General features: G+C 45.0%; 1 protein-coding gene and 1 long non-coding RNA gene across 3 annotated transcripts in view; one reads left to right on the top strand and one right to left on the bottom strand.

The window, feature by feature from the left end:
• The window catches only part of TBC1D31 (TBC1 domain family member 31), a 64,269-nt gene extending 60,436 nt beyond the window's left edge, over positions 1–3,833 (top strand). Inside the window, exons 21-22 of one of the 2 annotated variants that reach the window (XM_020879030.2) lie at positions 1,440–1,535; positions 3,482–3,833. In XM_020879030.2, coding sequence (XP_020734689.2) covers positions 1,440–1,535; positions 3,482–3,615 — 230 coding nt within the window. In that variant the 3' untranslated portion in view covers positions 3,616–3,833. The remainder of the gene's footprint in view (positions 1–1,439; positions 1,536–3,481) is intronic. The other variant, XM_020879031.2, reaches the window with a different exon arrangement.
• Positions 3,834–4,075: 242 nt separating this feature from the next.
• Positions 4,076–11,315, bottom strand: LOC110128305 (uncharacterized). Its single transcript, XR_002311114.2, has 2 exons — positions 11,000–11,315; positions 4,076–4,184 (listed from the first exon to the last, which is right to left on the bottom strand). It is a non-coding gene; the product is annotated as an uncharacterized lncRNA (long non-coding RNA).
• Positions 11,316–12,191: the final 876 nt, after the last annotated feature.

Raw genomic sequence — 12,191 nt, 5'->3', positions numbered from 1 at the left:
ACATGTATACAATGGAATACTACTCAGCCTTGAAAAAGGATGACACCTTTGCTGCAATATGGATGGACATAGAAATTATCATACTATGTGAAGTACGCCAGAGAAAGTCAAATATCATTAGTCACATGTGGAATCTAAAAAAAAGATACAAATGAACTTATTTATAAACAGACTCACAGACAGAAAACAAACTTACAGTTCCCAAAGGGGGAAGCAGGGGCAGAAGGATAAATCAGTGTGGGATTAACAGATACACTACTGTATATGAAATAAGGACCTACTGTATGACACAGGGGACTATATTCAGTATCTTGTAATAACCCAGAATATAGAAGACTGAAAAAGAATACACAACTGAATCACTTTGCTGTACACTTGAGACTAATACACTGTAAATCAACTACAGGTAAACTTTGCTGGAGAATGCACTTACTACTTCTGCTACATGATAGCCCTTCAATTACTTGAAGATAACTCATATTCTATTCCCTGACACCAGTTCAAATCAGTCATTTAATCCATTGTCTTGGGCTCCCACATGTCCCAGGTGGCTCAGTGGTGAAGAATTCACCTGCAATGCAGGAGACAGGAGTTTGATCCCTGGGTCGGGAAGATCCCCTAGAGAAGGAAATGACAACCTGCTCCAGTTGGGGTTACAAAAAGAGTCGACACGACTTAGCATGCACACACATTATCGTAAAGACTCATTGAGCTAAAACTATGATTTGAAACCATTAGCTGAAGTTCTTGAGCCCAGGTAAAGGCAGCAGCATCTTGCTGAGTCTGTGTGACCCGAGCAGTCTGGGTCCGATTCGTGGAGGCTTGGACCCTAGTGACGGGAATAGAAAGGAAGGGGTGTCCTAAGCGACGTTAGGATGAAAAAAATTAAGACTCTGATATCTTATTGGATGTAAAGGAGTTAGGAGACAGCAAAAGCAAAGCTGAAGGATGAGGATAAAAAAACAGGAGGCGCTGGTTAGGTGTGGGATGCTGCCGTGCTTCCCAGTCCTAAGAAGCCTGGGCCAAACTTGCCCGTCGCTGCGTCTGGTCTGCTGTGGCCTGTGATCAGGTCCCCTTGGGTAAAGCTGATAGTGATCAGCTCCCAGTTGTTCTCAAGAAAGGCTTGCTAACCACGTTTCATAGTCTCTCCCAGCAATTGTTTGGGATCTCTGACCTAGCACCTGTATTTTTCAGTTGTCTGTTGGTTTTTTGTTTTCGCTAAAGGTGGTTTTTTTTTTTTAAGTATTTTACTTTCAGCTCAGCTTTTAACTCTCAGTAACTGCACTTTGCTTGCCTTTTTAATGGTGACAGCATTCTTCCCAAAGCAGAAAAGTAAGGGACTTTTTATCCTTGGCAATTTTAATTTACTAGGGACCATTTGGAATTAATCAAGGCTTTGTATACACTCCTCTTTCATTTTTTTCCCACTTTTATAACAGTAGTACCAAAGTGCCAAGATGGACAGGTCGCCTCAGGCTGTCTGCCTAGAACCTCACAATTAAATGACATTTCTGAAATGGAGTCCTTGACACAGAGTAAGTCAATGAACAAGAAAGATGTCTCCTATCATGTTAGATTTAGCAATGTTTAAGCAACAGTGGGGGTGTCCCAGGTGGCTCAGTGGTAAAGAATCCTCCTGCCAACCCAAGAGACATGGGTTCAATCCCTGGGTCAGGTAGATCCCCTGGAGAAGGAAATAGGAACCCACTCCAGTATTCCTGCCTGGAGAATCCCATGGACAGAGGAGCCTGGCAGGTTACAGTCCATTGGGGTCGCAAAGAGTCAGACACGACTCAGCGACTAAACAATAACAAGGCAAGATTGTGGCTTAAATTATCTTTACAGCACATTGAGACCAGTTTCCCAGGGTACTGACCATGGAAATCCTAAAGTGGAAGCAGCAAGATTCTCAAGTTTCCAGCTGGGGAAAAACTGGGTCAGACCAAACCCCAAGTAAGGAAAGTTTGCCAGATATCATTAATGCAACTCTGTTTCTTCAGCACCAGCACTGCTGCCCAAAACATAGCTGGAGGCGCTGATAGAAGTCTGTCACTGACTAAATTAATGGTATTCATAACTATTTTTTTACATCCTTGTGAAAAGAAAATCTCAGGCTTAGTTTTCAAAGCTGTTCCATGTTTGAGTTTTCTCGACTCTTCTGGGCGGAGCTGCCTCCAGCAACCATTGGAAACATGAGTCTGCTCTGCGCTCCAAGATGCACTGCGGGGCCAGCTCGCTCAGAACCGCTCAGGGCAAAGGGCTCTGTGCTGATGAGTTGCCTTTTGATCCCTTGACTTGATTCACTGGAGCTTTTTGTTTATTTCTGGAAGGGATGGGATGGAATGGAAACATCTTACAGAAATGCAGTCACAGCGTTAGCCCATAAAGGAGCTAACAGTTTCCCCAGTAAAGGACTTGATTTGTTTTTAAAAGGAGGGGAGAGGACAGGAAACTCAGACTCTTCAACCAGCTTCTTCAATAAAACTGTCATATAAATGAAGCAGAACTTCACAAGGTCCTTTGAGTTCTTTTAGGAGAACAGATTTTTATAGGATGTCCCCAAAAGACCAGCTTTATAAAAAATACACCTAACAACAAGTCATGAGTTTCAGTATGGTATAAAATACACTCACTAACATACATACCCTTATGTGCATCTCTAAACACTGTGTCAGGATATGAAATTAACCAAAAGTCATGCATAAGTCAGATGAAAGTATAGAAGATTCTCAACTGTTCTCTACTCCAACACATCAGAATTTTTAAATAGATATTCTAAACTTCAAAATCGAGTTGACATTTGGCAAGTTTCTTACTTGGCAACAAAATGAAAAAGCATAAATGTTTTATTCCTTGGGGGAAAACAGTTTTCAGAAATTGAAGCTCTTCGGGTATGTAACTAAGTTTCAGAGAAGTATGTTTTTAAGTTGCTTCTTTATTGAATTCCAGTATTTACTACCCCTCTAAATCAATATGAAATGGCTGTTCACTTAGACACATTGTAATGTTCTAAGCTTGATTCTGGACTTGCCTTGTGTTGGTCATTGTAAAAAGTACTTGATTTATATATTGAATCATTAGAAAGTGGTCATGGTGTACATTTCACTATTAATTTTGGCACCCTGGAATTTTCTCACTACAATAAACACCATGGTGAAGAAACTTACTATTGTAAAAAACTCAGATTCTCTCTTAGACAAGCTTTCTTCCTGATGTAAAAGTTAATCTATATTCCCAAATAAAATTAAAAAAGAAAAAGATAACCAAAAGCAAATAAGTTCTCTAATAGCATTCATTCAATCCACCAAATATTTGACTTGTAAATGGAACTTCATAGGACCAGGTAATACGTTAGGCTTTTCCGAGTAAGAAATTTGGTTTAGAATATTCATTTCATTATTGGTCTTTGCAACATATTTATCTTTAAACGCTATACCATTGCTCAAACTAACTACTGTTAATTTTAAATTTTGTTTCCAAGTTTCATTAAACCAGAGAAAAATGCACTGGGACGCCATGGAACAGGATCTCATGGAGAGAGTGAGGAACCTCCGCCAGAGACTCGCCACCCAGGCTCAGAACAGGTGTCAAACGCCTCACCTTTTGGCCACATAGGAGGCTGGTCACCTTGAGACAGTCAGAGAGCAAGATACTTATTTTGCAATCAGTGCTGCTGATTTTCAGATTATTTATTTTAAATGCTTATAAAGATCAACCTTTTGTACGAAAAATGTGTGTATAAAAATTATGTGTTCTTAATTCTGGTGCTTTGGGACTTGTAAATGGCTTATTATGCTTTTCACAATAAAAAAAAAATATTTGAAGCTTTTAAAGCTTTGTATGAGGCCCTTTCAGGTTGCAGGGACCAGCATGAACCTCAAGGGCTTAAGTTGATGAGGTTTTATTTTAAGGATAAATGGAGAAATAAAGAACAGGACAGCATCTCAACAGCTGTGCAGCCAGGACCTGAACTCAGCAGCAGCTCCAGAGCACGAGCAGTGAGGAGAGGCCCGCCCCACGGCCCCTCCATCCCGAGAAGCTGGGCCCCCCTCACCGGTGACCCCACCTCACTCACCGCCCCCGGCCGCTGTCTCTGTGCTCCGCAGGGCACCGACTCAGCTCCGCAGCACGGCTGCTCCCGGCTTCATCATCTTGGCTGGCAGATTACTTCCCTGAGCCCATTTCTAAAAGGAGCATAGAAATAGCACACGGTCAGGTTCCTGGTATAGTGCTTAACATACAGTGCACTGTACAGAAGAGTTTTTTTTTTTTGCACAAAGTATAACCTTATGATAAACCAAATGCTCTCTTTTGTCCAAAGTCCTCAGATAATATCCCATCACTATGCAAGGCACTGGATTCCTAGGAGCACCTTGTCAGCCTCATTATCTTTCTGTTTTCACGTAGGTGCAAACATGCCTTCATGGTCCAGGCTGGTGTGTGTGACAACAAAATCACAGGATATAAAATATTTTGGGTGTGATGGGAACTTTAGGTGAGCAATCTCTACCTCGCCAACAGCATTCGACTTCTAAATACTGTGATTCTGCCAACTAGAATTAGCTGGTTATTGCATTTCTGACCTCTACTTCAAGTCCTCTTTTACTAGAATTTACCTCCACTCACTGATTTTGCAAACTACACATAGTCCTCTTTTATAATTTTTTTTTATAATATTTTAAACTTCTTCAGAAAGTTTCTATTCATCCAGCGAAAGTGAGTTATACATTCAATCACATAAAGTTCTTTATTACATTCCTCCTTCCAGTTTTCTCTAAGCCTACGATTCTCCCAGTAATAATCTTGATAAAATCACTGGCTTAGCAGAGTTCAGATACTTGACTGAGTCTCTTCAGTCACGTGGGTTTGGTTGTCATTTCAAAGGTTAACACATTTAATGAAGTAAATTTTTAATTATCTCTTCCTGCCTCTTGACAGTCTATCCTCAACCTGATCCTAGTTCCTTCATAATATAAATTCTCTGGGAATTGAATGAAGACTGAGCTTGGCTAAAATTCTTCCCACACTGGCTACATTCACAAAGCTTTTCTCCAGGACTCCTCTGAGTTAGCTAGAGAAAAGCAGTTCCTAAAGACATTTTCATATCACATTCACAGGGTTTCTTTCTGGTTGGAGAAATGCAGGCCTTCAGCTAAATTCCTCTCCATGTCAACTACACTTAGAGAGTCCAGTATGGATTCAATGGTGATAAATACATTACTGACTTGGTTAAATACCTTTTCACATCTATTGCATTCACATGGCTTCTCTCTGGTATGAATTCTCTGATGTTGAGCAAGATTTGAACATTTGCCAAGGCTTTTCCACAGTGACTCCACTTTGACCATTACAGTAGTAATAACTATGAAGACTGGCAAAGGCTTAATAATGTGGGTGCACTTAACATTCTTAATGATTCATCTCAGATCAGCGTTAAGTCCAGTCAGGAGATAAACCAGATCATTTGAACAGAAGTCTAGAGTTATTAAACTATGATACTATATAAATGCTAAAGGAGGGACTTCCCTGGCAATGCAGTGGCTAAGACTGAGCATCTAACACAAGGGGCCCCGGTTTGATCCCTGGTCGGGGAATTAGATTCCATGTGCCACAACTAAGAGTTTGCATGCCCCAACTAAAAGCACACGTGATAACAAAGATCCTGAGTATGGCAACTATTAATAAGAGCCAGCGCAGCCAAATATATTTTTTTTAAATACTAAAGGGTACCTAGGGCTGAGAAAGTATCCAGAGAAGGACAAGCTCAGAAAGAGACCCCTCTCTAGGCTCAGGTTCAGACACACTGGACAGCAGAGGGGTTGGTGGGCTGCCCAGGCCAGAGCTGGCCCATGTGCCCACCCAGGCAGCAGAAAGTAAGTCTCGGGGGTGCAGGCGCTCCGAACGCTCATGGGGAGTCAGGACCCTGAGTGCTGTCAGCGGTGTGTGGCCTGGCCAGCAATGGCCATGTTGGGAAGGGGAGGGTCCAGTAAGACAGGCTGGGACCCAGACCCTGTGCTGCGGTGCTTGCCCCTGGACAAATGTCTCCATCAACAAAATAGAAGCTGTAAGGGACTCAAAATAACTGTGTGCAAGCACATTTGGGGGCTCCCCAGGTGGCGCTAGTGGTAAAGAACCCGCCTGGCAATGCAGGAGACGAAAGAGATGTGGGTTCGATCCCTAGGTTAGGAAGATCCCCTGGAGGAGGGCATGGCAACTCACTCCAGTATTCTTGCCTGGAGAATTACATGCACGGGCGGCGAGGGGGTCATAGGGTCGTACAGACTCAGACACAACTGCAGTGACAGCACAACATCCCTTTACGCTTCTGGCAATGTCGAAAATGGTGTATCCCTAAGAGTTTTAATACTGTTGACTCAGTGAGTTCTTTGACATTTATTCAGGATTTTCAGACTGTATGGGAAGGAAAGCAAAGAGCTGGACATGACTGAAGCGACCTAGCACACGTGCCAGCTGGGACAAATTATGGACAAGATACAAAAAGACTAAAAAAACCCAACTGCCACTTCTGAGAGCTGAGAGCAAAAACTGGATGTCAGGAGAAAAAGCAGGGTACTGCACATGTTCCCTAAGCACAGCACCACCAGAGGGGCAGGCAAACCACATAAGCCACCCTTGTGGCCTGACCCCTGGACCTGCCCCTACCCTCATCCCGTAAAAGGAATAAGCTCACCACCCACCTCAGGGAGCAGGCGAGGGACCCTGTTTTTACCCCCTCCTGCTGCAGCAGGGGCCCCAGTAAAGCCTGGCCGGAAGTTCTTGTCTGTCCTCATCAATTTCTATTGACAAAGGAAGGCCAAGGGCCCCTGCTGGGGACAATGGGGAACCACCCGCTGGGGAACCCACAAACCAAGGCTGGAGGCCAGGCGCTAAGGGCAGGCCAGGGTGCTGCTTCTGGAACCAGAACGGAACATGCCAAGGAAGACTACAGCAGAGCAGTCATCAGGCTGGGCTGTGAAGTCTCTAAGAGACTGTGGGCTCCGGGCACACGGCTGGACAGAGCAGCAGTGGGTGTCCCCACACACTCCACCAGCGCCGGACCACAAAGCAGAAAACCAGAATAAAGAAAGCAGCACCTCTTGAGCGAGACAGAGAAGCCCCATTCCTTCCGCACTGTCCTCCAGCGCCCTCTACGGGCAGCCTACCACCGTGCACACAGGAGACAGAAAGGGTCCCGTCCACGGCTGCAGGGCCGGCCCTGAAGAGGGTATTTGGAGCGCACAGACCATGAATGGATCACGGGCACTCCCGTGCAACGAAAAGCATCTCTAACAGCTTACCTGGTTGCTTGACAGAATAATGGCTTCAGTGTTGGCCTCCTTAACCACTCGGAGATGCCAGAATTTCCCTAGTGTGATGTAGATGACGCTATAGAAAGGCACCAACAGAGGAATGGATCTATCACATATGAACTTCATTCTCTTCCCAGCTTCAAGCTCAGCCCTAAAGACACTTCCTTCTTAAGGCACCGAGTGAAGTGAGTATCTGCAAATTTGGAAAACTCTGTGACAAGAGATGCCTGTTGGACTTTCCTAGCGGTCCCGTGGTTAAGAATCCACCGATCCCTGGTCCAGGAAGGGCCCACACGCCTCAGGGCAACTAAGCCCCATACCACAGCTACTGAAGCCACCACAATAAGAAGCCAGAGCCCACGGCAACGAAGAGTAGCCCCCACTAGCTGCACCTAGAAAATGCCCATGCACAGCAATGAAGACCCAGTGAGCCAAAAATAACATTATTTTTTTTAAAGAAGATGCCTATTGATATGCTTCTTAATTTCAGTGGGGATGATGGTATGGATTCATGAAGCAAGGCCAAGTGATAGTGGCTTAACTGCCAAGTGCTAATCGCTCAATTGTGTCTAACTTTTTGGGACCCCATGGACTATAGCCCACCAGGCTCCTCTGTCCATAGAATTCTCCAGGCCAGAATACTGGAGTGGATAGCCATTCCCTTTTCCAGGGGATCTTCCCAACCCAGGGATCAAACCCGGGTCTCCCACACTGCAGACAGATTCTTTGCTGTCTGAGCCACCAAGATCACCATTTATAGCTGCGGGCAGCAGAGAAGAAGTATTAAGTGATTCTTGGCTATCAAAGATTATGTTTTCCCCAAGAATGAAACAGATAAGAAGCCTACTAAATATTGCTTGATATATCTAACAGGAAATCTTAAGATCTGGTGGCCCAAAACCAGATTTGAGTCATTGTTACTGAACCAAAATTGGGTCCACCACTCACCTGCATGCAGTAAAGTCAATCTATCCACACTAGGTTGTGGTGAAGGAAAGCAGAGTGTTTATTGCAAGGCACCAGGCAAGGAGTCTAGGCAGCTAATGTTCTAAAGGCCTAAACTCCCCCCCTAGCTTTCAGGGAATGGTTTTAAAGATGGGGTGAGGAAGAGGGTTGTGGGATATATGATCAGCTTACCCCACAACCTTGTTACCAATCAGGACATTCTTCTGACTGGTTGGTGGTGAGGTAATCAGGAGTAACATCAACCTTCTGGTTCCAACCTATCTGGGTTTTATGTGCTTGTGGGCAGCATACAGTTAACTCTTCCACCTGCTGGGGCTTTCAGCATCTGCTGAACAGCTCAAAAACTTTGACTTATTGTTATCTATGGCCTCTGATGGGGAGCTAAAGGTCATTGCATTTGTCTAATGGACCCATGATTTGTCTTGCTTGACTGTTTTCCTTTAATTCTGCGTTTTCTCACTTCTCCAATTAAATTCTCTTTGAACTGGGGGAGGTAAAGTTTTTCTACAAATAAGAAGAAAGCAGAGAAAGTGATTCTTTTAAAATGACAACAAAAAAAAAAGAAGAAGCAAGCAGAGGACATGGAAAGTCTGTCTCAGGAAGGCGCCCATGGAGTCCTGCTAGATTACATCACCACAATGGAGAGCCTTGCCTGTCGCCCATTTTCCAAACCTGAACTCATCGCTGGACTTCCCGAGTGGCTCAGATGATAAAGAGTCTGCCTGCAATGCAAGTTCGATACCTGGATTGGGAAGATCCCCTGGAGAAGGGAATGGCAACCCACTCCAGTATTCTTGCCTGGAGAATTCCATAGACAGAGGAGCCTGGTGGGCTACACAGTCCAAGGGGTCACACAAAGTCAGATATGACTGAGTGACTAACACACACAGACTCATCCCCAGACTCAAAATCTCTTGTTTTTCTGTTTTTCAAAGTGAAGAATAGTTGATTTACAATATCATGCTAGTTTCAGGCATACTGTAGCTTCAAGTATAGAGAATCCTCTCTATAAAGAAGGATTGTAATCTTTCCAACTAAACAAATCTGACAAACGCAGCTGGTAAGTCATCTGCATTTAGCTCCCTATATGAGATAATGGCAATGAAAATTGCCCTGCCCAGGGAATGGCTCTTGGCCCAAATTGGATGCCCTGTTGGGTCTTAGATGATGACACCAAGCCAAGTTCCTGTGCCCCAGACACTACTAACACAGGCTTTTCTAATTGAGTCCTAGAAGAAGGGGAAATCCTGAGCCCCAGAGCCCTAGGGTCAGGAATTGAGTCTGGACAGGCATGGAAGGTGATGGAAGGGTTGGATTGCTGTTGTTTAGTCATTAAGTCATATCTGACTCTTTGCGATCCCAGGGACTATAGCCCACCAGGCTCCTCTGTCCATGGGATTTTCCAGGCAAGAATACTGGAGTGGGTTGCTATTTCCTTCTCCAGGGGATCTTCCTGACTCAGGGACTGAACCCATGGCTCCTGCATTGTCAGGTGGGTAATTTACCGCTGAGCCACCAGCAGGGGTAGATATATTGGCATAGAGGCCAGAGTGGCTGGGACAGCTAGCTCACCTGGAGGAGTTAAATTCTGAAGCAGTGTATCCTCACTCTCTTTTTCATTCCCTTCCTTTTCTTACTTCCCCTGATGTAATAGCACAAATACTTGCACATAAAAGATTTCATCATTCTTCCCTGCTTCTTCACAAAATAGCTATAGAGTCCTTCAAAAGCCACCGTAGAACCATAAATAGCAATTGCTTACCTAAGGAATGCCTCTTTGCTTTGGCATCAGTCAAATTACAATGCAATTGAAAAGAAACATGGTTACTGCTGTGACATACAGTGTAAGATAATTACTAAAATTATGCCTGATATCATTTACTAGCACACACCAGAATTGTAGGAGTTTCATATAATTTCTAAGATGTGTATATTATTACATAATAATTGTTTACCCATACAATACAAAGTAAGAAGTTTTACCACCACTTATCTGACAATGCTTCCCAAGTGATTTAAGACACCAAATAAGCCTAATTAGTTTAATAATCCTCTCTCTGAGATGGAGACACATAATTTTAGGAGTTCCAGGGATACTTTGGAAAACCTCAAAGTTAGATAGTGGCTGAATGAACTTCATTTAGATTTTGATCTTTGGAAAGTCTGTCCAAATATCAAAAACATTCCATGCTCCCAATGCATGGGGCCTGGATTCAATCCCTGGTCAGGGAACTAGAGCCCGCTTGTTGCAACTAAGAGTTTGAATGCTACAATTAAGGATCCCACGTGCAGCAAGAAGATCAAAGATCCTGCGTGCTATAACTAAGACCCGGACCAGCCAAACAAACACATTAAAGAATCCAAGACAGGTACTTCCCCTGGTTATCCAACAGCTAAGACTCTGAGCTCCCAATGCAGAGGGCTGGGATTCAATCTCTGGTCAGCAACTACAGATCCCGAGTGCCCCAACTGAGACCCTGCTTAGCAAAATTGAAAAAAAAAAAAGAAGAAGAAAGACAAGCAAAACATAAACTGCATACATAAAGGCTAGCATCCGAAGAAACAAATGAACCGGTTCACAAATTAGGCAGAAGTCCAATTCTTTCCTCTCCCCAACAGGGTATCCCACTCAAAGACAAGACAAATTGACTTATTCCAGAGAAAAAGCCCCAAAAGGAGAAGAAATAAGGCTCCCAACTGTACACACCCTCAGAGAGACTTACCTTACTGTTTGGAGCCTGTCTGCTCCCAAATATTGATTCCTTGCTCCAACTACCCAGCGCTGGAACAACCAGTGCGGCTTTGGGGAGTTTTGCAGGAAGAGCCTCAGGACAAGTGGTCTTGCCAGCTGCTAGGGCCTTACCCCCAAAATCCCCAACTGCCAGCTCGCCATGAGTGGCAAGGCAAGGCAGGCCAACAAATGGAGAGAGGAGTTGCTAGGACAAGGAATAGAGGCTTTATTCAGAAAGCCACCAAACCAAGAAGATGGTGGACTCCAAAGATCCACCTTACCTGAGCTAGAATTCAGGCTTCTTTTATACTAAAAGGGGAGGGCGTGAGGCCAAATATTTCCGGTTCCGGTTAGCCTTCAGAAGAGGCTGTGCTAATTTCTTCTGCCTACACTCCTGAACAGGTGGGCCTGGTCAGGAGACTTCTTGTGAGCTAAATAAAGGTACTTCAGCTTAATGCTCATTACCTTGGAGGCAGGGTTCCCACAGATGGGCCATTGTGTATAATTTAAGCTTATAGGCAACATCCTTGAGGTGATTAACTTGCAATAGGGTACACGGGTTCTGCCCTATTAAATCAGATCTTAATTTAATTTGCTATTTGACCTGTTTAGAATGACTGAATTATCAGAAACTTCATGGATGAACATTAGGACGCAGCAGCAGTTGGAAACGCAGCGTTAGCACAGTCCATGTCAGGTTACGCCGGGCTGCTGCCTGAACAACCTCCCTAACACCGCCCTCCCCCAGACCCATCACAGCCGGCCACTTCCCAGCTCTGCAACCCGACCTGCTCACACCGTGCTCAGCGCCCGTGCGCGGTCTGGCCTCTCAACACAGTGCCACCCACTTCCCCACAGTCGCCTAGACCCACCCTTCCTCGCGGCCAAGTGTCAGTAATCAGGACCCTCCCCGGGAAACCTTGGGTTCCAGCTACTCCCCCAGAGGCCTCCATTAGGGGGCTTTGCACCCAGCGGCGTCCTCAGCGCCCTCCGGGACAGCGAGCACCCCAGGGGTCCCTCATCCTGGGCTGTTCACATCCCCGCCACCAACAGGGCTCAAGAGCCAGGGCAGGATACCTGGTGGAGGGCGGGATGGCGGGGTGAGCGCACCTCCTGGGTACCCGGACTCGTAGCGCTCGAGGTAGAGTGGGTATCTTCCCGCGGGGCTTACGTCCTCAAGCAAG

The sequence above is a fragment of the Odocoileus virginianus genome, chromosome 15 (genome assembly GCF_023699985.2).
Source record: "Odocoileus virginianus isolate 20LAN1187 ecotype Illinois chromosome 15, Ovbor_1.2, whole genome shotgun sequence".
Classification (NCBI taxonomy): Eukaryota; Metazoa; Chordata; class Mammalia; order Artiodactyla; family Cervidae; genus Odocoileus; species Odocoileus virginianus.
The sequence above is the reverse complement of the archived record's forward strand: the minus strand, read 5'-3'. Positions and strand labels throughout refer to the sequence as shown.